Below are 26,678 nucleotides of genomic sequence, written 5' to 3'. Positions count from 1 at the left end.
CAGTGGTGTTGGGCTTCAGCTGGAGAAAGTTGGGGGTCCAGCACAGAATATTAGGCGTTGCAGGTGCTGGGTATTAGCAGCAATGTTGTGGGAATCACAGGGTGTGGTGAAGATCCTGATAAACAACTGACTGGAAAGAGGTAAGAGTGAGGGCGAAACATCATTGTGGTTGCCAGAGTCCTTCATTGTCTCTGGAACTGTGAGGCTTTGATGAATTGTTTGCAGTATTTGATTGTTTTTTGACCTGGGGAAAAGGTCTTTGAATTCTGCAAGCAAATGACATGACAAGGTATTCGGGAGTGGGTCGTGTGTAGATCTTGTCTTTTGGTTCCTTCCCTTCCTATCTGTTTAGAGATGTTTGCTAAACTCTCTGTAGCATGTTACTGGGAAGTGCCAAAGTTTGATCAAACCTTCAGTTTAAGACTCCCACAGAATGAATGCTGACCACCTGTGTATGAAGTACAGATTGGGATTTGAGCCAGATTGGAGCCTGCATATTGCATTTATTGCAACTCTTTGTACAATGTACAGTTTTATTTGAACACATATTTACCTGAGCAGCATGGTCAATGTCTTGACACCTTAAGCTCCTAACATAATCTTCCTTTTTTTCCCCAGATGCAGAGGGAGATGGTTTACACGAAAGAAGCTCCTCCTTCCTTTCGCCACCATGGTCCTCTTCCTCACGGGCCACCAAATTCTCCACCGATAACTCAATCAATGCCACCTTCACCATCCAGAATCCCGTACAATGGAGGAAGGACCTTACCTATGCCAGGCAGTAACACCGTCCCTCGGGACCGACTGTCCAGCGTGCCGCCATCACGGTCCATATCCCCCAGTCCGAGTGCCATCTTGGAGAGGAGAGATGTGAAGCCCGACGAAGATATGAGTGGTAAAAATATTCCCCTCTTCCGAAATGAAGGTCTGTACGCTGAACCTTACATGTATCACGATGGAAGAATGAGCATCGCTTCATCCGGTGCTGGAATCCCCAGGGATGTACCCGACCACATGCTGTACCACCGGGCTGCGCTGAGGTCTGGCAACCCATACCAAAACATCAGTGGGCAAGCTGACATGATGGAACAGTCGATGCACAGAACGAAGCCCAGAAAATATTCTGATGGCTATGCACCAGCAATTAGCTCCAAAACACCACCACCTTCTCCTCAGAAGTTAAGTGAAATGCGCATGATGGATATACATGGGCAGAGCACTCACATGGCTCACCCGGCCCAGCTTGACAGGTCATCCTCTGTACGAAACTCCCTCAGGAAAGACTCTGGGCCACCGATGGTCATGGAATCCTCAGTGATCAAGTCGCGTAGCGCTGCTTCCTCGCCTTCCATTTCTGATGTGGTGCCGTTTTCAGCTGATAAGCAGCCAGGCTATGGTGGGGCTGCAGGGACACCAAATGATCCAGAGACCAGGTGAGGGTGACCAACAGGTGATTCGAAATGCTGATAAAGAGTTGAAGAATGGAGCTTTTTTTGGAAAAGTGAACACTGTAGGCTTTTAGATGAATTGTTGAATAGACTAGAACTCTATTCCCTGGAGCGCAGGAGGACGAGGAATGATCTTATGGAGGTGTATAAAATAATGAGAGGAGGAGACCAGGTGGTCGCATGGAGTCACTTGTTCAGTGTGGTGGAATTGAGAACCAGAACCAAGGGGGCAAGATTTTATAGGAAAAAAGATAAAGATATTATTTACTTCCAGTTCCTCGTGCTGGTGAGGACAGGAACAGGGAGATAGGGGATCTGAATGTGTGGCTGAGGAGCTGATGCAGGGGGCAGAGATTTAGATTCTTAGACCACTGGGATCTGTTTTGGGGTAAGGGTGAATTGTACAAAAGGGATGGGTTGCACCTCAACAGGCGGGGGACCAGCATTCTGGCAGGCAGGTTTGCCACTGCTACATGGGTGGTTTTTAACTAAATAGTGGGGGGGGGGTCAAATGGGATAGACAAGGATGGAGTTAAAGGGAGAGTATAGGAAAAGTTAAGACCCCATAATTAACGGGACAGAAAGGGATAGGAGAGTATGGCCAAGTGTAATAGGAATCGATGTGAAAGGTGAGATGAGTAATGGATTAAAAGTATTACATATGAATGCGTGAAGTATAAGAAGTAAAGTGGATGAGCTTGAGGCACAGTTAGAGGTTGGTAGATATGACATTGTGGGGATTAGTGGAGTGGAGTGCCGCAAGGCTCGGAGTTGGGGCCGAAACTGTTTACCATATATATTAATGATTTGGATGATGGAATTAGAAGTAACACTAGCAAGTTTGCAGATGACACAAAGCGGGGTGGCAATGTGAACTGTGGAAAGGATGTTCGGAGGTTGCAGGGTGACTTGGACAGATTGAGTGAGTGGGCAGATGCATGTACAGTATATGTACTGTACCGATGGCAGCACCGGAGACCCGGGTTCGATCTGAACCATGGGTGCTGTCGGTACGGAGTTTGTTCATTCTCCCCGTGACCGCGTGGGTTTTCTCCGAGATCTTCGGTTTCCTCCCACACTCCAAAGACATACAGGTTTGTAGGTTACTTGGCTTGGTGTATGTGTAAAATTGTCCCTAGTGTGTGCTGGGATCACTGGTCGGTACGGACGGTGGGCCGAAGGGCCTGTTTTCGCGCTGTATCTCTAAACTAACGCCCTCCATCACACACGCTCTGAGAGTCCCGTATTAGGCCCGCGGGCCGCTGTAGGCCCCGACACTGTAGGCCTGGACAGTGTAGGCTAACGGACCTCGTTAACAGCGTTCGGAGAGCGGGACGGAGTGTGTTCGGGGAGTGGTGCCGAGTGTGTTCGAGGAGCGGCGCCGAGTGTGTTCGGGGAGCGGGGCCGAGTGCGTTCGGGGAACAGGGCCGAGTGTGTAAAGGAGCGGAGCCGAGTGTGTTCACCGAACAGAAGTTGCAACCTGCCTCCCGGCCCGGGCGCCCGTCATTGGTGGAGCGGGAGCACGTGGCCGCTGGCTGGGTGAGGTCACGTGGGGCGTGGGCGGTGACGTCACCTTGTCCCCTATTTAAGGCCCCTTTATAACTTATGCTACGGCCCCCACACTAGCTTAATCCGGCCCTGCACAGGTTATCGATTGTGGATGATCAGCCATGATCACAATGAATGGCGGTGCTGGCTCGAACGACCTAATGGCCTCCTCCTGCACCTATTTTCTATGTTTCTAGGATGCTGAGGGATAACTTTTTCACGCAAAGGGTGGTGGGTGTATGGAACGAGCTGCCAGAGGAGGTAATTAAGGCTGGGACTATTACGACGTTTAAAGAAGCAATTAGACAGGTACATGGATAGGACAGGTTTAGAGGGATACTAGACCAAGTGGACCCGTTGGGCCCAAACATCTCCTGCATTGGTGCGGCACCCTCCCGCTCCCCTCACCCCTCTCCCCTCTCCCCTCCCGCCTCCCTCCCCCTCCACCCCTCCCCTTCCCCTCTCCCGCCTCCACCCTTCCCCCTCCCCCTCCTCCTCCACCCTTCCCCCTCCCCCCTCCCACCTTCATGCCCTTCCTCCCTCCTCCCCTCCCCCCACTCCATCCACCTGAACCCTTCTTATCCTCCCCCCTCCCTCCCTCCCTCCCTCCCTAGGAGATAGATTTAAACTTTAAAATGTGAATAACTTAAAAAATATAACACCGATTTCAATGAAACTCCTTCCATTAGCACCAAAGGGATGACGGTAAGGAGGGCTTAAAATGGTCGCGCTATTGTGTACCGTTTTGGCTGTATTTGAGGAACAAACAAACAAACAAACGAGAGTTTTAGTATATAGATGGGCCAAATGCAGGTAAGTGAGACTAGTTTAGATGGGACATGTTGGTCGGTGTCGGCAAATTGGACCGAAGGGCCTGTTTCCACACTGTATGACTCTATGACTTTTGACTCTCGGACTGAGATGAGTGCAGCTAAGAACCAGTAGATTTGTTAACATTTTATGAAATATTTACACAAGGTTCCAGGATTTGGGCCTAGGTGCAACGAAGAAGCAATAATGGGATTTGGAGTTGAACTTCTAGATGATGACATTCCCCAACACCCACTGCCCTCGGGTCTCGGGCTACAGGAGGAAAGCGTGATTTATATCATGCAGAGCCTTGGCTGGAACACACTTAGATTCTTCCATTTTGGATGATGCGGTTATTTTAGCTCTCCCTCATGTGCCTTCCCTGTAATCCTCACTATAGTATAAAACAGCAGCATTGTGCCTTCATCTCCCAGATGTGAATTGGTGCCAAGAAACTTTACCCAAACCGTAGCACATGGTAAAGTTCTTTTCGGTATATAATTACTTTAAAGGTAGAACTCCTGTTATTCCAGATTGGTTTGTGCGGTCATTTTAATCAATCTGGGGCTAAACAAAATATTTTACATTAGTAATTTTCTTGTGAGCTGTTATTTACCTTCGGTCTTCTTCACTCTGATGTCTCTCTTGTGCCTTAACATGAGGTGGTTCAGAGAAAGAAAATATTCTGTTCACTGACCTCCTCTGTTCATGATGATCCTGGCAGTCATTTGAACCATCTGTTAAAACAGAACATGATGACTCTTTATTACCCTGTAGGTTTGTCAGCACCACAAACATGTCGACAGGTATAGCTGCCAACTTCGAAACATTCTGTCCCAATCTATTGAAAAACCAGTGGAATGTGTCATTGAGGTGACACTCAAAACTTGATTAATCGTGTCCTGATCATTTCTGCAAGTGTTGTACGACCAGGCATGGCCGTACACTGTTTCACCGAGCTATTGACTAAACTCAACTATTGCTCTTTGCAAATGGAGGAGAGCTGACTCAGGGACTGATTTTTTTTCAAACGGTAGTTGCTCATATTTTCAATTTGCCTTAACCCTTTTGAGAGTTGAATGTCTTTTGCATCATGCTTATTTGTAAATTGTCAAAAAAACAATTTTGCTGATGCCCATGAAGCTGTTTCATGGAGAAAGAACAGTGTTTTTATTCACTTTCCTTTTGACAAGAATGCTGCCATTTTACTTCCAAAATTAATCAAAACTGGATATTGGATTGGCTTGACGGTAGGAAGCAGGTGAAAGTGGAATTTTTTTTTTTCCGGAGTAAAAGATATGTCACAGGTGTCAGTATTGGGCCCATAGTTGTTTGTCATCTACATCAATGATTTGGATGAGAATGTACAAGGCATGATTTGTAAGTATGCAGATGATACTAAAATAGGTGAAATTATAAACAGTGAAGATGGTTATTGAGAATTACAGCAAGATCTTGATCAGCTTACAGTTTAGTTTGTTGTTACGTGCACCAAGGTACAGTGAAAATCTGCTGCGTGCCATCCAGTCAGTAGAAAGACAATATATGATTACAATCGAGCCATTTACAGTGTATAGATACAGAAGGGAATGACGTTTAATGCAAGGTAAAGCCAGCAAAGTCCGATCAAGGATAGTCCGAGGGTCACCAATGAGGTAGATAGTGTAGGAGTTCAGGACTGCTCTCTGGTTGTTGTAGGATGATTCAGTTGCCTGATATCAACGGGGCAGAAACTGTCCCTGAATCTGGAGGTGTGCGTTTTCACATTCTATACCTTTTGCCCGATGGAAGAGGGGAGAAGAGGGAGTAGCCAGGGTGTGACTCATCCTTGATTACGCTGCTGGCCTTGCCGAGGCAGCATGAGGTTTAAATGAAGTCAATGGAAGGGAGGGTGGTTTGTGTAGAGGAATGGCAAAAGGAGTTTAATTCTGATAAATTTGAGGAGTTGCATTTTGGGAAATCGAACCAGGCAGGGCCTTCACAATGAATGGTAGGATCCTGACGAGTATTGTAGAGCATTGGGATGTAGGAGTAGAAGTACATGGTTCCCTGAAAGCAGTGTTGCAGGTAGATAGGGTGATGAAGAAGGTTTTTGGCATGCTGGCCTTCACCAGTCAGGGAATTGAGCATAGAAGTTGTGACATTAAGTTACATTTGTACAAGACCGTGCACAGATGAGGCCACACTTGGAGTATTTGTTCAGTTTTGGTCGCTCTGCTGTAGGAACGGTGCCATTAAGTTGGAGAGAGTGTGCAGAAAAGAGTTACGAAGATATTGGGAGGATTCGAGGGTCTGAGCCACAGTGCGAGGCTGGGAAGGCTCAGACATGATTCTGAGGCATGCAAGACCTCGAACAGTGATCTCATAGTGGTTTATAAATTTATAATAGATAGGGTGAATCCAGTCTTTTTCCCTGGGCAGGGAAATCAAGAACTAAAGGATATGGGCTTGTGACAATAGACAATAGATGCAGGAGTAGGCCATTCGGCCCTTCGAGCCAGCACCGCCAATCAATGTGATCATGGCTGATCGTTCACCTTCAGTACCCTGTTCCTGCCCTCTCCCCATACCCCCTGACTCTGCTATCATTAAGAGCTCTATCTCTTGAAAGCATCTGGAGAATTGGCCTCCACTACCTTCTGAGGCAGAAAATTCCACAGATTTACAACTGAGAGGGGAGGGATTTCAAAGGAACCTAATGGGCAGATTTTTCACATAGAGGATGGTGGTACAGTATATGGAATGAGCTACCAGAGGAAGTAGTTGAGGAATGTACAATGACAATATTCAAAAGTCATTTGGACAGGTACATGGATAGGAAACGTTTTAGAGAGATGTGGATCAAAGGCGGACAAATGGGAATACCTTGGTCAGCATGGACAAGTTGGGCTGAAGGGCCTATTTCACTGCTGTTTAAATCTATGACTCTAAATGAAAGATATAAGGTGCATTCAATCTGATTGAAACAACTTTATTCACTTCAAGGTTTGACAGCTAATAATCAAAGCAATTAAATGTTTAGCTGAGGTAAAGAAAACCCATGTTATGTCCACGTCCCACAATTCACCCCCATTTCAATGGCGATGACTGCACAACAAATTGTTATCAGAGTAAATTTATTTTGTTAAAACATTTATGGAAGTGTCAGATCAATAAAATGCAGCATGAGGAGGTTATTCAGTTGATGTGCATGCTCGTCCTTGGGTAGATCTATTCATGTAACCCCAGTCTCCTGATGTTTCTTTTAGCCCTGCCCTTGGCTTAGCATTAGTTTATTATTGTCACTTGTATCTAGACACAGTGAAATACTTTTGCAGTCAAGTTCTGTTTTGAATGTTATGGTTGAATCTGCTTCCATTGTGCTCCCTGGCAGTGCTTTCCAGATCACAAAAATTCTGTTTAAAAATAAAGTGAAATATTTCTTAATCTGGCCTTTAGTTCTTTTGGCTGCTGCCTTAAATCTACATCCCCTGGTTGCCAACTTTCTTACCGCTGGAAGCAGTTTCAACAAGTTTTATCTTACCAAATTGCTTCATGATTCTCAACATTGTCAAATTTCTCGACTTTTCCTATTTTAAGGAGAGTGACGTCAGCTTCTCTGATCTCTCCTTAAGTGTGATCCCTTTTCCATGGTGTCATTCTAGTAAACTTCTTCGGCACCTTATTTAGTTTAGTTTAGTTTAGAGATACAGTGCGGGAACAGGCCCTTTGGCCCACCGGGTCCGCGCCGACCTGTGATCCCTGCACATTAACACTATCCTACACCCACTAGGGATAATTTTATATTTACCAAGCCAATTAACCTACAAATCCGTACGTCTTTGGAGTGTGGGAGGAAACCGAAGATCTCGGAGAAAACCTACGCAGGTCACAGGGAGAACGTACAAACTCTGTACAGACAGCATCCATAGTCAGGATCGGTCTCCAGCGCTGCATTCGCTGTAAGGCAGCAACACTACCGCTGCACCACCATGACCACTCTGACATCCTCGTGTCCTGGTCCAAACAAAATGGTCCATCTAAGTTTGAACTATTATTACAGTAAAGCTCAGGAGGAATAACATAAAAATTCTAGTAACTTTTCTTTCAGAGAGTAGTGAAATTCTGTCCCTGAGAGTAGTGGAGGCTAGATCATTAGAGATATTTAAGGTGGAGAGAGACACATATTTGAAAGACTGAAAAAATTGAGAGCAATGGGGGAACTGGTGCAGAAGAGGAGTTGAGGTCAGCATAGATCAGCCACAATCATGTTTTAGTTTAGTTTAGAGATGCAGCGCAGAAACAGGCCCTTCGGTCAACTGAGTCCGTGCTGACCAACGATCCCCGTACACTAGCATTATCCTACAGACTAGGGACAATTTGCAATCTTTACCAAAGCCAATTAACCTACAAACGTGTACGTCTTTGGAGTTTGGGAGGAAACTGGAGCACCTGGGGAAAACCCATGCGGTCACGAGGAGAACGTACAAACTCCGTACAGATGGTTTTGATGTGTGGGGCAGTTTTGTAGGAGCTGGAGGCCTACTCCTGTTCCTTCTTTGAGTTTTTTGTGTTCCGATAATTGGTGTGACCAATTGTGAGTGCGGTTTGAGTGAAGGGGCTATTCTTCTCCCAAGCATTACTCAACTGTCCCGCCAACTGATCGAAGCACTCACACCAACTTGATGGACTTTTTTTTCCCTTGCCTTTTTCAGTAATTGTATTGTGGTCATGTCTCCAAAACAAAACACTGGAGCGAGTCAAAGTTCAACTGGCTGACGCTTGAGTGTTTAACTCTCCCTGTGCAGATTCCTGAAATCCCACATATCTGCTCTTCCTTTATTGTGCGAGTCTGGTTATTGAAATAAGTCATAATGTGGCCAAGTTTCAAATACCAGAGTTATTATTACTACTTTTATTTTTTGTGCACAAAAACTGCTTGCATATTTTTTTTTTAAAATGCTGGGGAGTCTGCTCCAGAAAAGTGAAACATAAAATACACTCACAATGAATAATCAGCAACTGTCCTAATAGGATTTTTGTTTGGCAGTGGTTCAAGATTTCTTGGTTATATTTAACCTGGGTGGGTGGTCAATTGGAGCACTGTGTACGTGCATTCATTTAAGTTGTTTCAACAATGCATTGACCGGATTTGATTGAGCTGTTAGATTTACTGGAGCTGGATGCACAGGTTTTCCCAGTAGTGTGCTCAGGCTGAAGTTTCCCCCATTGGCCCCGTCACTGGATCTGGCGCAGTTAGATGGTTCTGTTGGGGGCTGTCGTTGTGTTGCTATAAATAGCCTCTGGATTAGGATTGGGGGAGAATCAAGAAAGGTTTCTGCTTCTGATAATTGTCCTCTGGCTCTTTAGTTTAAGTTTTAGAGATGCAACATGGAAACAGGCCCTGCTGCCCACCAAGTCCCCTCTGACCATCGATCACCCATAGACACTAGTTCTGTGTTATCCCACTTTCTCATTCACTCCCTACATATTGGGGGCAACTTTTTTTAGAAGCCAATTAACCTACAAACCTGCACGTTTTGGGATGTGGGAGGAAATCAAACATATCTGGAAGATATCCACGCGGATACAGAGAGAATGTGCAAACTCCGCACAGACAACACCCAAGGCCAGGATTGAACTCGGGTCTCTGGCAGTGTGAGGCAGCAGCTGTGCCACCCAAAGTTACTCTTTTGTAAGTGTGGATGGGCGTCCGAGGATGGAGACGAGTGTGATGCTCCTCGTAGTGGAATCATTTGACTCGTGACGATCCAGGTTCACACACACATGACCACTAGAGCAAACTGCTTTGGAGTGCAATTGGTGAAATTGAAGAGTGAATACCTTCAGGAGAGGAGAAAATCTGGCATGAAATTAACTAAAATTCCTGCATTTGTGCCCATGTCTGTTCAACCTATTCAGAGAGTTCTCTTAAATGACTGAATGCCAGGCATTCCCTTTTAGTTATTCCTGGAGTTTTCCTCCTTTATCTTTCAACTGCAGTAACCTGCATCTTGCCCAGTGGCATCTTTCCCAATCTACATGCAGTGTGGCCTCCTTGAACTGACGCCAAAGCAATGCCATTAGACAGAAAGCAGAGATAAATTAGATTACCATTTCAAAAGCTCTCCCTTTGTTTCTTCAGCAGTTCCAGAATTCTGAATATGAAACTGGTACCATCAATGGTACCATTGCCACAGTCGAGATAATGTTATGTACCCCACTCAGGCAGTGAATGGGGCAATGGCAGTCTACATGGTGTATGGTGGCTGTGATTTTCTTGAAACTCGCATGTTGATAGAATTGTTATGGAGTGAACTATTATGTCAGACTGTCATATGATCTTCTCAAATGGAAGTTGCATGAAGGGCAGCAGAACCAGCACTCTTCCTTGATCTTTGCCTTTGGTAGTTTGAATTTACACTTACTTTGGATGAGATTGAGCTATTCCCTGTGGTCACAATGTTTTCAGTTTCCCAAGGGGACCATTTGGCCTGTTGAGTCCACGAGAAGGTCTTTGTCAATATGGTATGACAACCCAGAATATTAATGATGAACATCTAGATTTTTCACCCCAAAGATTGCACAATACTGAAGCGCAACTCAGTGAAAACTGCACAGGTCATCATGCCTGATAGTGCTATCATTTACTCCCCGATGCAGGAGGAGCAAATGATTATCTTGGGACCATAGTTAGCCAAGGGGGAGAGTGTTTCAGAGTTCATCACCTGGTTTCAGTGATACTTTAGCCCATGTTATGGATCTGTCTGGCATGGAGGTCATCTGCCATATCACTAAGCCACCCCTTATGCTGCCACTCGGGACATCTCCCGGAGGGTGTCAGCACTGCACTGCCCACCAGGCTGTACACTATTAAATGGAACAGGTCTAAAATCCCCATACCCGAGCTTGGTCAGTCCTGAGAGTCCTAGCTCAATTGGAGATGAAAATTGGTCAGTTGGAGGATGTCACTCCACTGCCATCTGATAAAAATTGCAGGAAGGGAAGTTGTGGTGGACGCCATTTGTAAATGTTCTTTCTGTGCGACCACACAACTAAGAATTGTTGCATTAGACAGATGCATGTACTTGGCTTCTAATGTTACATTTTATTTTGCACTACTATATTAAATCTTTTTGAAGAAACATGAATAGGGTACCTACTGGCACTTAAAATGTTTAACCATGGAGAATTTGGTGACAGTGTGAAGATCAGTTCATGGCCTTGGTCTGCTGCTGTGGATATAGAAATACAGCTTTACCATCAGCAATCGTACATAATGCTGTGCAAGTGTTCAGACCAAAGGACCTCAGTATTAATGCCTCGAAGACTAGCAGGAGGGAGCTGAGTTGAAGAGCTAAATGCACAAATTACCACTCCAATCACATTGTTTTTTTTACGTTGGCAAGTTTTGTGACATCAGTTCAGTTGAGTTTATTGTCACGTGTATTGACGTACAGTGAAAAGCTTTTTGTTGCGTGCTAACCAGTCAGCAGAAAGAACACACATGATTACAATCAATCCATTTACAGTGTATAGATATAGATGATAAGGGAATAACATTTTGTGCAAGATAAAGCCACCAAAGTCCAGTCAAGGATAGTCTGAGGGACATCAAAGAGGTAGATAGTAGTTCAGCTCTGAGCTTATCTCCATGAGGCAGTACATTCATTATATTAACATCCAAATGCAAGTCGAGGCTTGTTTACAGACTACTAACTATCGTGGTGTGTTTTTCCCAGGCTAGGGAAACCAGGCTGTAAGAGGGTGGAACCTGCTCACTGAATAATCTAAGCACCTGTTTCACACCACTGGCAGTGAACAAAGAGGAGCAGGAATGCCCCGTGACTCCTTCCTAAAACTTACTCCTCCCCAGTGCTGATTATGGCCTTTTTTCCCCCACCCTAGCCTGGATGTCATACCTTCCCAACTTGATCCGTATCATTTCCCGGCAATAATTGACCATTTCATCACCAATCCTCCACGTGTCCACCATAATGTCCTCTTTCTGCATGTTGTTCACTCGATAATGTCGGGGAACCATTTATAGAATCCAAAGCCGAGAGCCATCTCCTGGGCAGATACAGAGCCACAGAAATGATCATCAGATGCTGCCTGACCTCTTTGAATGTGTCGAGGTTATGAACTACCCCAGTGAATCTGCTGAGTGGTGCTCTTTCTGATCTAATTAATCTCTGAATCTGTAGACTCTGCAAATACACTTAATTTGCATTATGAGAAGGTATTGATCCTTACTTAATAGACAAAAGTAACTAGTCAGCAATTTTCAATTTGTGTTTGCATGTTTTTCTCCCGATCACGTATCATGATGAATGTTGGCATATCCCTGGAATGAGAATGTGTATTCATGCTTTTCTGTTCTAGAAATTTACTGCTGTAAATGTCTTAAACTCATTGGCTTTGACCACTCTAATTGAGATTCACACGAAACCAGCTATTTTCTTCATTTCATGCTATTAAAACCACTTCCCAATGTAAAAATAAATCATGAGCTTTAGAAGGTCACAAAATTCTACTTATAAACCAGTTTAGCACATCAGACCAAAGTTCCACAGGTGGGCTATTTTCACATGATTGGATTTCACAGGAACATGGTAGATTTATGGGGATTATTTCAGCGGTATGAAAGGCTTATTATCTGAATGTTGAGACAGGATTTTGCTTATGTGGTCTAAATCCTGAAGCCGAGCTGCCCGTATAATAATATCCAATTGTTATTACAATTAATGTTTTTCAATAAAGTCAAACAAATAAAGGTATTTTTGGATTTAAATACAGTTTACAAATGATGTTTAAGCCATTCCTCTCCCCCTTCATGTTTTATTGTGCTGTGGAAGTATTTCATGTAATTAGCAGCCTGCTGTGTGTGCACTGTGAACAGTGTGAGTTGCTTCTCTGACTGGGCTTACAGTATTTTTATTATCTTGTTAGATTTATAGGACAGCACAGGCTTTGAATGTTAAATCCCATGCTAGTGCCATGATTGCTGAGTAAAAGCTCACTAACTCAAGCTCAGGTTAATTGGAAATGGATAGTAAATAGATGTGACCAAGTCATTACTAGCTTGAAAATAGTAATGAAAAGACTTTAAAATCATAATTATACAGCACGGGAATAAGTCTTGTTATCTAACTCGTCCATTCTGATTATCTCTTCACACTAGTTCTACGTTATTCCACTTTCTTATCTGCACTAGGGGTAATTTTTTATTTACAGAGGCCAATTAACCAACAAACCCCATGTCGTTGGGATGTTGTTGGAAACTGGAGGACCCAGGGGAAACACTGGTGGGGGGAAGGGGGGGGGAGGGTCACAAGGAGAATGTACAAACTCCACACAGACAGCACCCAGGGTCAGGCTCAAACTTGGGACTCTGGTGCTGTGAGGCTGTAGCTCTACCAGCTGCCCCACTATGGTGCCCTACTCACAATTGCCGGCATTTAGTCCATATCCTTCTAAACCTTTCCTATCTATGACACTAGTACATTATCAAGAATGTGCAGCAGGGTTCTAACCTGTGTGAGGAATCCTCAGTAAATTTTAAGTCCAGCACCTTAACCACTCAGCTATCTAAGCTCATGAGCTGTTCATTTTAAGGACATTTACTTATTGGTCCTGAATTTTGATGGGAGAGGAGACTCAAGCAACCAAATGACCTGTTCCTGCTCCTAATTGCACATAATAATGGCACATTGGCCTTCATCAATCTGAGTACTGAGTATAGAAGTTGGGAAGTCATGTTGCAGTTGTATAAGATGTTGGTGAGACCGCATTTGGAGTATTGTGTTTAGTTCTGGGCACCATGTTATAGGAAAGATATTGTCAAGCTTGAAAGGGTTCAGAGAAAATGTTGCCAGGATTAGAGGGTCTGAGCTATTGGGAAAAGTTGAGTAGGCTGGGTCCCTATTCTTTGGAGCACAGGAGGATGAGGGATGATCTTATAGAGGTGTATAAAATCATGAGAGGAATAGATCGGGTAGATGCACAGAATCTCTTGCCCAGAGTAGGGGAATCAAGGACCAGAGGACATAGGTTGAAGGTGATGGGGAAAAGATTTAATAGGAATCTGAGGGGGTAACATTTTCACACAAAGGGTGGTGGATGTATGGAACAAGCTGCCAGAGGAGGTAGTCGATGCTGGGACTATCCCAACGTTTAAGAAACAGTTAGACAAGTACATGAATAAGACAAGTTTGGAGGGTTTTGGACCAAACGCAGGCAGGTGGGTCTCATGTAGCTGGGACATGTTGGCCGGTGTGGGCAAGTTGGGCCGAAGGGCCTGTTTCCACACTGTATCACTCATGACTAATTAGTCTGTTCTAATGCACTTGACTAAAATCTGACTTTTTTTACTTAGGGAACGAATGAAAGCTATGGAGAAGCAGATTGCTAGTTTGACAGGACTTGTTCAGTCTGCACTGTTCAAGGGAGGCAGTGGTACAAAAGAACTTCCCAGGTAAGAGAAAAGGAACATAAAAATAGAAAATGATGGAAATATTCAGTAAATAAAAATTTGACACACTTCCTTGGTTTTCTTTCCTCAGTGAGAAGTTGAAAGTTGTGCCACAAGCCAGCATCAATGAGACACAAGGTAATTATTCTTCATCTCCTAAGGGAAACATTTTCTTTAGAATACTTCAGGTTTATTGATTGTTCACTGTGAGTAAATGCAACACCATGTCTCACACGTTTTATAGCTCAGAGGAAATGGAAAGGACCAATTTAACATCACCTGCAATTTTAATCCAGGAGATGAGCGTGTTCTTTTGAACTTCTCATACATTCAGTAGCCTCTTCCTCTAACCTGGCAGCATGAGAGGGCTTTGGTTTTTGCTTTAAATGCCTCATTTGAAGGAGGCATGTTCTTAAAATATGGTACCATGTCAGTACAGAAATGTTTGGCTCAATTCCTGAAGTAGTATTAAACCATAAGTTGCTGACTTGGAAGATCAAGTAGGTATTTATTCACAAAATGCTGGAGTAACTCAGCAGGTCAGGCAGCATATCAGGAGAGAAGGAATGGGTGACGTTTCGGGTCAAGACCCTTCTTCAGACTGATGTCAGGGGGGCGGGACAAAGGAAGGATATAGGTGGAGACAGGAAGATAGAGGGAGATCTGGGAAGGGGGAGGGGAAGAGAGGGACGGAGGAACTATCTAAAGTGGGAGAAGTCGATGTTCATACCACTGGGCTGCAAGCTGCCCAGGCGAAATATGAGGTGCTGTTCCTCCAATTTCCGGTGGGCCTCACTATGGCACTGATGGAGGCCCATGACAGAAAGGTCAGACTGGGAATGGGAGAGGGAGTTGAAGTGCTCGGCCACCGGGAGACCAGTTTGGCCAACGCGGACCGAACGAGTACATCAATTGAGCAAACTGGATATTTATTTCACAAAATGCTGGAGTAACTCAGCAGGTCAGGCGGCATCTCAGGAGAGAAGAAATGGGTGACATTTCGGGTCGAGACCCTTCTTCAGACTGCAAACTGGATACATATACCACCTAAAAGGCACACACACCTTGCAGATGACTGGCTACTTCCTTTGGCAGCAGACAATCTGGAGGAAATAGAGTTGACCCTCAAAAAGAAAATATACATTGAGGCAAAAGAAAATGGCGGCACGGTGGTGCAGCGGTAGAGTTGCTGCCTTACAGCTCCAGAGACCCGGGTTTGATCCTAACTATGGGTGCTTGTCTGTACATTCTCCCCGTGACCTGAGTGGGGTTTTTCCAGGTGATCATGTTTCCTCCCACACTCCAAAGGCATAGAGGTTTGTAGGTTAATTGGCTTGGTATAATTGTAAATTGTCTGTAGTGTTTCTTGGATAGTGTAAGTGTGCGGGGCCTTTTTCCGTGCTGTCTCTAAACTACACTAAAAAAATTATAATCAACTTGAAGTCAGTGCAGCACATCCAAGAGGAGACCAATAGAACAAGTGGAGAGGTATCAGAAGGCTTTGTGGGATATTGGAATTGAGAAGTTTTTCACTCTGTGTTTGAAACTTTGTTTTTTAGTTATAATTCATTTTTTATTGAAGTACTCTGAATCTGACCTGGGCAACATTGAGGTTATTGCACCTGCCTGACATTACAGCTTAAATCCTTTGCTGGAGAGATGACAGCATTGGAATATTTTAATAAAATTCAGCTATCTGCATTTGTCTCTTGTGCTGGCTTGGGTTGAAAGCAGAGTTGCATTTATTCCAGACTGAAATAAGTGCATGCCAGGCAGATTGTTTCAGTGCACTTGTAGGCGGCACGGTGGCGCAGCAGTAGAGTTGCTGTCTTTTAGCACCAGAGACCCAGGTTTGATCCTGACTACGGGTGCTGCCTGTACAGTGTTTGTACGTTCTTACCGTGACCTGCGTGTGTTTTTTCCCAAACTCCAAGGACATACAGGTTGGTAAGTTAATTGGCTTGGTGTAATTGTAAATTGTCTCTAGTGTGTGTAGGATGGTGTAAGTGTGTGGGCATTGCTGGTCGGCATGGTCTCAGTGGGCCGAAGGGCCTGTTTCCGTGCGGTATCTCTAAATGAAATTAAACGATGAACTCTGAGCTGTCTGTGTACTGCGGAGTCTGATACTCTGGGAAATTGAGAGCTATTACGTGCATCAGCATAACTTATTCATTTATGCTCATCGTTTCTCCTGTTTAGACTTTAGAGATACAGCGCGTAAACATACCCTTCTGCGCACTGAGTTCACACTGACTGGTGATCACCCCAAACACTAGCACAATCCTGCACACCAGGGCCAATTTTACCATAGCATATTAATCTACAAACATGCAAGCCTTTGGAGTGTAGGAGGAAACTAGAGCACCTGGAAAAAATCCACATGGTCACAGGGAGAATGTACAAACTCTTTATTGCCTATGAAGAAACAGCAAGACTCTTACACTGTGGGACTGTAGAGGAGCCTTACTGTCTTGCTGCTATTTTAGTGCAGTCAATCAGTCTGGCATGTAAGGAAACTAGTCGTCATTGCGGGAGATTAAACTATCTTGTTACAGAAGTGGGATCATGCGGTATTTTCTGATAGTTTTTTTTAGATAAGTCATACCTGACCAACCTTGTTGCAATGGCTACTGGGCTGCCCTGTATGTGGGTAACGTGTATTTTCAAAATGGCACTTCATGATCCTAAATAAGGGGCGCAGCAAAAGTGATGCCGCAGTGAGGTTGTGTTGTGCATAGGAAGATAATTGGCGAGGAGAAAACAGAAATGAAGGTTCACAAATGGGAAAATTGGAATGGAATGGAATACTTTATTGTCACATGTGACAAAGCACCGTGAAATTCTTTGCTTGCATACATAAGGTATACAAATAGCAGCCACCTACAGCACTGACAAAGTTACAAAGTACACTGGCCCCTCCACTGTCTCCCCCCCCCCCCCCACAGAGGTTCCCCCACACCAGGTCCCCATTGCCCATTGTTTTCCCTCCCTCAACCCCCTCCCTCCCTATTTCCCATTGTTTTCCCTCCCTCAACCCCCTCCATCCCCATTGCCCATTGTTCATCCCCTCCCCCCCTCACGGCCGTGAGCATTCCACAGGTGTCCCTACAGGAACCATTCTGATGTGCTCTTCCCATAAATCGCCTGGGCACGGAAACCAAGGGAGCCAAAGGACCATTTCCTATTGAGATTAAAGTGGTATGGTCACAGGGAGAAAAATGTGAGTGTAGTTTCTGAATGATTGAATAACATTTCTTTAACAAAGCTGCACATACGATTTACAGAATTGTTCAGTGCAGGAAGAAGCCATTCAGACCATCAGGCCTGAGCTATCATTCTGCTCTACTTCCCTGCTCTTTCCATGTCTTTTTTAAATCATTTTTAATTTCAAGCGTTTACCCACTTGCTTTCTGTTTGTGAATTCTGCTTCCAATGTTGTTCGTGGATCACACTGTTATAAAATGACTCCCGCTAATCTCTCCTTTTGTTTAGTTTGTGATGGTCTTGCATCTGTATCCTGTTGTTATGACTGCAGCAAGCAATGAGATCAGTACCTCCTCCACACATTCCTATTCACTGTGTGAAAACTCATTCTGATTTCTGTTCTTTATCTCTCTTTGATAGCAGCGGCACCAATTTCTATGGTCTATTTCACACTCCATGTGCATTCTGTACTGATTTCAAAATTAAGCAAAGAAGATACATTGCACTTTGAAACTTAGGGTTTTGAAGATTCAATGGTATTGTATTTTACGGGATAAGACGATTCAGTATTATGAGTGAAATTATTTTTTACCTCAGTGGGAGGCTAACATCAAGGGACTGCAGATGCTGGTTTACAAAAAAGTCACCATGTACTGGAGTACTCAATAGGTTAGGCAGCGTTTCTGAAGGACACAGATAGATGATATTTCAAGTCGGGACACTTTGTTGAGAGCATCATTTCCTATTGGTGACTAAAACACACAGTGTTTGTACTGGTTGAAATTTTATACTCTTGCCTCCAATTATAATGGTGGCATGTTAGGTACCCACCCACTTATGTTTTTTTGTGGGTTTCTGATAGGATTGTTTAATTTAATTTTGAATTCCGTTTATCCCAGAGTCTCGGGCTCCAACTCAATTAGGACTGAATTAGCTACACATATGATTTAGGAACCTTAGCAGTGATTATAGGGAGCTGACTCATTCCATCTGTCTAGGTTAGTTTGAAATTCAAGTTTCAGAGTGATTACTGTCTAATAAAATGTGCCAAAGTGATTGAAGAACATTTGCAATCTGTTCAAAGCAGATACACCACACTTAGTCCAAATGTGAGAAAAAGTAGAATAATAATCATAGCTGTACAGTCAGGTGAGGTTAAATCTGATAGATTCTAGAAAACTGCGTAAACTATTTCCAATGTTTGATGATGCATACAAAATATATAAAATAAAATGTAACATTTTGATACTTTAAACTAATTTTTATTTTAAGTGTGAAATGTCTTTCTCTTATCATGTAAATGTATAAATTGCAGAGTATTAATCTTTTTCTAGTGATAATTGTTTTCTTAAATTCCAAATTTAAATTGCTCAATTCAGGCTGAATTATGTTTCATTCTGTAATCTGGATTTATTGATATGCTTGTGCATTGTGAAAATTGTGTTTTGCCATGGTATTAATATGAACCTTTCAGACAATAGACAATAGACAATAGGTGCAGGAGTAGGCCATTCGGCCCTTCGAGCCAGCACCGCCATTCAATGTGATCATGGCTGATCATTCTCAATCAGTACCCCGTTCCTGCTTTCTCCCCATACCCCCTCACTCCGCTATCCTTAAGAGCTCTATCTAGCTCTCTCTTGAATGCATTCAGAGAATTGGCCTCCACTGCCTTCTGAGGCAGAGAATTCCACAGATTCACAACTCTCTGACTAAAAGAGTTGGGGACATCTGTTACAACTGCATGCTTGCAAGCAGCCAGGTGTTTCCTCAGAATTACATTGAGCATTGATTGCAGCCATATTTAATTCTTCCCAAAAAGGGCTTTTGTTTGGGGGTTTTTCCCGCTAATGGAGTAATTTTCCCTTGCAGGTGTAACAAGTGAATCCTTCGTGGTGATTCTGGAATCGTCGGGCATAGCTGCCCAACCCCCTGCTTCCTGTCAGCAGAAAATTCAAAACAATGTGCATGATTTACGGAAGAATATTCACGACCTGCGCATGCAGCTTCAGCAGTTGAGACAATCACAGGTATCTGTTCACGTTTCCACCCAAAAGACCATAAACTTGCCACAGTATCTAAATGTTTCCCCTCAGAGATTAAAAGTTTTGTTGATTGTTCGGATTAGGATGAGATTATGAATGAATGTTACTTTATTCTCACTCATCCTATGGTTAGGATTGGAACAAGAATTTGTTCTGCATTGTAGATTCATATGCCAAAGATTGCATTCAGTGTTAAATGCTGCCATACTGTGATACAGTAGCAAGCTGCCTATGTCCTTGCTAAGCAGCAGTGCAACACATCTTTATGCCGCATTTATTTCTGAAGCAACTTATTGTACAGCACAGTTTCACTGCGAAGGTGAGCTATGCTTCTCTGTATTTAGGAATGGCATTGTTGGGAGTAACATTTCTGCCATCTCTTTGCAGTGGAAGATACATGCACAGGCTGTATGACTTCTGGCTTAGGTAGCCAGAACAAGGGAGATATTTCAGTGTCCTACATAGAAGATGAAAGAGAGCCCTAGACAGTTTAAAGTGCAGCTCATCTTCACCTGTGAAGGATGTTGAAGGGACAAATGGAACCCGTTGTATCAGTGTTGTATTTCCTCAGGGCTTTGAGTGAGGAGTTTGGCAACTGATCAAGGTTTTCTGAGTTATTTTTAGTGTGGCTGTACTGCCTCTTCTGGAAGAAACTACACTGCCAAAGATCAATACTGAGCTTCAGAACTCTGTACCGCAGTCACAAAATAAATATCTTGTGCTGTTCGACTGACGTAATAGAGTCATCCAGCATAGAACAGGCCTTTTGGTGCAACTTGGTCCATGTAGACCAAGGAGTCTTCCTGAGCTGGTCCTATTTCCCTACTTTTAGCTAATTTCTCTTTGAACCTTTTGCTATCCACATACCCGTCCAAGTGTATTTTAAACATTGTAAATGTTTACAGTTACCTCTACTACTTCCTCTGGCAGCTCGGTCCATATACCCACCACCCTTGGTGTAAATAACTTGTCTCTCATGTCCTGTTTAAATCTCTGCCCTTTCAAATTAAAACCATGCACTCCGAGTTATGTTCCCTCAGAAAGATTGTAACAATCCATCATATCTATACCCCTCATGATTTTATGAACCAGGGAAAGTAATCATAACCTCTCCAGTCTCTCCTAATAACTCAAGCCCTCCAGTCCCAGCAAACTATGTTCTAAACCCTCTCAACTTTAATGACATCTGCGTAGTGTTGCAAATGGAACAGCACTCAATATTCTAGGTATGGTCTCACAGGAAAATTATCATAACTTCTCCAGTCTCTCCTCATAACCCTTATTCCTCCAGTCCTAGCAACATCCTTGCAAATCTTCACTGCACCCTGTGCAACAATGACATCTGTATGGTGATTGGAACTGCACTCAATATTTCCGGTGTGGTCTCACCAACTTCTTGTGCAGTTGTAACATGATGTTCCAACTCATGTACTCAGCGTCCATCCGATGAATGCAACTATCCTCTTTCACTGCTCTGTCTACCTATGTCACCACTGTAAAGTAACTATGTACTTTTTTTCACTAAGTTGGAGTAAGATAGTGGGTAGCAAAAGCATTGGCATTGATCTATTACGCTGAATGACCTGATTCTGTATGGTAAACCTCTTGCATCAAATCTGTAGTTCCAGCCTTATTTGGTTGAAAAGCTCCACAGTTGCTATTGCTGGTTTAATGTCTCCAACACTTTTAGACTCAGAGTGGGTCTATTGTTCAGACATGTGACTGTTGACCATCTGACAAATGTGACTGTTGAACATCTGAAACAATGACAAATACAAACTGGAAGTCAATGCACACCAGAGGAGCAATTATGGTGCCACTCCAGATTTGTGCTTAGACAACCAGATGGCTAATGTAATTCTCTATAACCCATGTCTTCCCTTGACGCTTTCATATCAGCAATTGTATTGGCCATATTTTGGAAAGGAGCAATATCGTTTGGTTTTGTGCATTAGAAGAAACATTTATATTCATATAATGACTTTTACAACCTCAGGCAGTCCCAAAACATTTTACAATCAATGTAAAGGCAATGAATTGTAAATACTGAGAATAGACACAAAATGTTGGAGGAACTCAACGGGACAGGCAGCATCTCTGAACCTGAAACTTGAAGAAGGGTCTCGACCTGAAACATCATCCATTCTTTCAATCCAGGGGTGCTACTTGTCTCGCTGAGTTACTCCAGCATTTTGTGTCTTATCTTCGATGTAAACCTGCATACACAATTCCTTCTTACACATTCCTTCCTACACAAATTGTAATTTCCATTATATTAAAAGGTCCAGTGCCAGTTTATACATACTAAGCTACAACAAACAATTACACCTATCATTTACCAGCCTTTGATCCACCTCTCTTTCCCAGCTATTCACTCCCATTCTAATCAGTATGAAGAGACCTGACCCGAAATGTCCTCTGTTTGTTTCCCTCCATAAATGCTGCCCGCGACACTGAGTTTCTCACAGCACTTTTTTTTTTAAGAACAACTGACTCTGTAATTTGTAAGTGGTGTTAGTTTGAGGGTTAAATGTTGGCCATGAGATCTATTGCCTATGAGAACAAATAAAGCATTGGTCCAATGCTTCATCTGAAAAATAGTGCCTTCAACAATGGGGAACACTCAGTGCTGGCGTAGATTTTTATGTTCAAGTCTCTGGAACAGGATTTGAACTCACAACATTCTGACTCGATTTACAGTGCTATCAACTGATCCATGTCTGACCCTTTAAATGAATCTTTTTATATAAATAGAGAAATAAAAAAAATATATTGCCCACTTAAAATAACATTCTATGTTACAGTGTTACTTTGAAGTATGTGAGAAAATAGGTTTACAAGATTAAGTCCTGTGGTTATAGTATTTTACTGTGATTTCCTCATGAGCCAATAGTGAATATATGCCCAGGAATGAATGGACCACGCTGTGCTTAAATGGAAAAATCAGCTTCCCATTATAAAATAAGCGCATAGCACAAATTCTCGAATTATGCCAACCTCAGCACTTGAACTACAAATTTCGAGCTCCAGGCAGGTCCCAAGATTGAATGACCCCAGGATATGAATCACTGATTTTTCCAACAGATGTAGTGGGGCAGGATTCTCATGCACCTTTTTTGAAGCAAATTTAAATCTATCTTGAAGGGCTCTGGAGTCCCACAGAATAATTTGGCAGCTTTCCAAGACATGCCCCCTGAACCAGAAACAGTTAGATCTGTAAGGTACTGCCATTTAATTCACTTGGGGAAAAGATGGGAGATGGTACAGTAGCAGGAATTTGTTCCCGATGTTTGCAATACTTTATCAGCAGTGGGTGGCACAGTGGCGCAGCGGTAGAATTGCTGCCTTACAGCGCCAGAGGCTTGGATTGAATCCTAACTACGGGTACTGTCTGTGTGGAATTTGTATGTTCTCCCTGTGACCGCATAGGTTTTCTCCGGGTCCTCCGGTTCCCCCCCAAACTCCAAAGACATACAGGTTTTTAGGGTAATTGGCTTTGGTAAAATTGTAAATAGTCCCTCGTGTGTAGGATAGTGTGTGTACGGAGTGATTGCTGATCAGTGCGAACTTTGTGGGCCGAAGAGCCTGTTTCCCCGCTGTTTCTCTGTAGTCTAAAGTCAAACTTACCATTAGGGTTATGAATGTAACTCCTTAATAGCTTCATTCCTGCTAAGCTTACCAGCTGTAAAACCTGTTTAAATTGTCGAATCAATTTATGTATCCCTTCAAACATAAATATAGATTTAAATTATTCAGCAATTATTATTTTTAATGTTTTAATATGGGCAAGTTTTATACTTGAGAGACATGTTCTCATCTAACTTATGCTAGTGTAATGTCATAGTCATACCACATGGCAACATGTCCTTTCACCCAACGTCCATGCCATCCAAGTTGCTTGGCTTCGCAAGCCAGACTTCCCTATGCCTGATTCATATCTCTCTAAAGGTTTCCTATCTATGTAACTGTCTGAGTGCAATTTAAATGTGATAATTGTGCAATTCTTTATCACCTCAGGCAGTCTGCTCCATGGCAACACCCTGATTGAGGTTAGGAGGGAGATATACATCAGCCATGATTGAATGTGGAGTAGACAATGGGCCAAATGACCTAATTCTACTCCTGTTCCTTATGACCTCATGACTCCCACCCTTTGGGTGAAAATTCCAACTCCCCCCCTCCCCCAGGTCCCTTTAAATTTTTCACCTTTCATCCTAAAACCATACCCTCCAGATTTTAACTCTCCCACGCAGGGGAAAAGAACTGTGGCTATCTAGCCTATCTTTGCACTTCATGATTTTATATACCTCCAATGTCATGCTCACCCCTCTATGCTCCAGGGTAAGAAGATGCTGCCTATCCAGCCTCGCCCTATAACTCAAACACTCCACCTCCAGTAACATCCTCATAAATCTTTTGTGGCCCCATTTCCAGTTTAATGACATCCTTCCTGTAGCAGGGCGCCCAAAGCCATACACAGTACTCCAAATGTAGCCGTACCAATATCTTGCACGGTCTACTTGTGTTGTCTATATTATTGCAAACCTAGGTCTGGGATTTCGCAACCCAATTCTCAGGGTAGGACGTGGGACATCCAGGTAATTTGTAAAGAAAATCAGCAAGACTGACGAATGAAAGCTGATAGTATAAGAGTAAGCTGCTATTTAGAACAGCTCTTTGACATGAGTGGACAGTTTTAAGAGTAAGTTGCAAAAGTGATTGAGTTGTTTTTCATCAGTGAATAATGCCCGTTGGGAACTTTGCCCTACAATGTTCTATGCCGATATATAGTTGATAACCTATTTGTCAGATTCACATTTGATTTGGGCTTGCTTTGCAGCAAAAAAGAATCTACTAAAATTCCATAAATAACTGAGAAGGTACATTCAGTTTGGTTTATTGGCTTATTATTTTTCATCATTTGTGCTTTCCATCTTATCATGAAAGGACACAATTGTTACCTTGCTTTATCTGGGTAATACTAATCTATAATACTATTCCATAAAAAGAGAAACTTAGTAACCTGAAGAAAAACAAGATCAGTAACTATTTTATTCCTTAAATTAGTACCAAAAATATTCATGTCCATGTTTTCTGCTAGAGTGTGTTTATTTCATGCTCCATTGCAAAGGAATCGTGTAAAAGGTCATAGGTTTGACTGATCTTCCTTTTTGTCATTTTTTCCTACAAATGCTGCAACCAATGTATTCTCGAGAACGTAGGTTTTATTGTTTTGAGTAATGTTGTTTGCCAGATGACAGGTGGATTGTGCATTAATTCTTTCTCTTCTGGTATTTCGCTTCCTTCAAAAGGCATCTCTTCAGCATTTTCCCTTCAAAGAGGCATAGAGTCTTGGTGAAGAGGAGTTTACTTTAGTTTATTATTGTCACGTGTACCGAGGTACAGTGAAAAGCTTTTGTTTGAATGCTATCCAGTCAAAGAAAAGACTGTAGATGAATGCAATCAAGCGGAGGTAGACTCAAAATGCTGGAGTAATTCAGCGGGACAAGCAGCATGTCTAGAGAGAAGGAATGGGTGATGTTTTGGGTTGAGACCCGTCTTCAGTATGAAGAAAGGTCTCGACCCGAAACGTCACCCATTCTTTCTGTCCAGAGATGCTGCCTGTCCCGCTGTTACTCCAGCATTTTATGTCCACCTTCATTTTAAACCAGAATCTGCAGTTCTTTCCTACACCCAATACAATCAAGCCATCTACAGTATATGGATAAAGGGTACTACAATGTTTAGTGCAAGATAATGTCTGATAAAGTCTGAGTAAAGATAGTTCAAAGATCTCCAATGAGGTAGATTGGAGGTCAGAACCGCTCTCTACCTGATGAGGGGGACCATTCAGTTGCCTGATAGCAGCTGAGAAGAAACTGTCCGAGGCAGTGTTAACACAATTGGAGATTAACTGTCCTACAAAAAGACAGTTCCATTATAGCAAAATGTAGTCCATCGCTAATTTACTCCGTCCCTAGATGAAATACTGTTGTATTTTGCTGAAACCAGTGTCATTCTAAGGTTGCTATTAAAGTACAGACAAAATCATAAATATGGATGTCGAGAGGAGTCTGCAGAGTGCAGTCTGGACATCACTCAGCCTGATGAGAGCTCCGTCAGCATTCAGTGTGCATTACTTCTTGGCCAATGGGATTTTAATATTTCAGGACATTAAATAACATCACATTTGATTCATAACTGCAGGCACTTACTGCAGGCTGGTGGGTGGGTGATTGCACATTCTCTCTCTCTTCTGCAAAGCACTTAATGCAATAAGAACACTGGGAATGAGCTTTCGGCAGCTGTGCAGACCAGAATGAGTAGTTCTAATTGAAACACAGTACAATGCATTAAATTTTCAAATGACACAACTCATCATTGAGCATTAGAATGTAAAATGGAGCTCTTTGTCTTCTGATGGTTATTTATGGCTGAAATTTTAAATCCTTTTTAAAGGTTTGATTGCCTTGCGATTTCCAAGCACCTTGTTTTGTCTGATTTCCTGTGTCTTTATTTTTCTTTCTATCATTAGGTTGCACTTGTTGATCTTTTACTCTTTTGGCCCCTTAGAATATTATAAATCAATTACCATCATAATTGCTGGGCAAGTGGTTGTTTTGTTTTAATCATAGTTTTATTGCTTTCTATTAAAGTCCTGAATGAAACTGGCTAAAATGTAGTCATTATGTGCATTCGTGTGTCTATGTTTTCCTGAATAACTACAAGTGGGAGTACAGTGTTCAATGCTGAAATCAAAGTTCTCAAAAATGTTCTTAGGCAAGGAATGCATTGCCACTGATTAGAAGAGATGATCCTTTTTTCTTCTCATCGCTACTTCAGCATATTCCTCTGTAAATATATTTCCCTTCAATTGTGGGACAACCAGAAAGATAAAGGCGGTAGGAATTTCACCAGATTGTTAAAAATATACAAGCAAAGGAATGTGGGTTAGATAAATCTGAGTGAGTGTAGAAAAACTAAAGATGAAGACCTGCGTTTCGACTTGGCTCCAAGTCTCCAATGCTTTACAACATTGACAGAAAAGTGCGCTGGGGAATGTAACAGAGGTTTGAAAGTGCACAAGACTGTATTAAAGTAAAGGTAAATTAAAAGGTCAATTACTGCACATAACGTGAAGTCTCTCGATGTTTTACTTTGAAAATAGCA

General features: G+C 42.8%; 1 protein-coding gene across 4 annotated transcripts in view; it reads left to right on the top strand.

Moving 5' to 3' along the window:
- The window catches only part of LOC144603091 (sickle tail protein homolog), a 514,507-nt gene that overhangs the window by 427,046 nt on the left and 60,783 nt on the right, over nucleotides 1-26,678 (top strand). For all 4 annotated transcript variants that reach the window (XM_078416234.1, XM_078416240.1, XM_078416255.1 and 1 more), the window contains 4 exons: nucleotides 619-1,433; nucleotides 14,164-14,262; nucleotides 14,351-14,397; nucleotides 19,336-19,493. In XM_078416234.1, the coding sequence (XP_078272360.1) occupies nucleotides 619-1,433; nucleotides 14,164-14,262; nucleotides 14,351-14,397; nucleotides 19,336-19,493 (1,119 nt within the window). The remainder of the gene's footprint in view (nucleotides 1-618; nucleotides 1,434-14,163; nucleotides 14,263-14,350; nucleotides 14,398-19,335; nucleotides 19,494-26,678) is intronic.

This window comes from Rhinoraja longicauda, chromosome 2 (genome assembly GCF_053455715.1).
Source record: "Rhinoraja longicauda isolate Sanriku21f chromosome 2, sRhiLon1.1, whole genome shotgun sequence".
Taxonomy (NCBI): Eukaryota; Metazoa; Chordata; class Chondrichthyes; order Rajiformes; family Arhynchobatidae; genus Rhinoraja; species Rhinoraja longicauda.
This window is presented reverse-complemented; position numbering and strand designations above follow the sequence as displayed.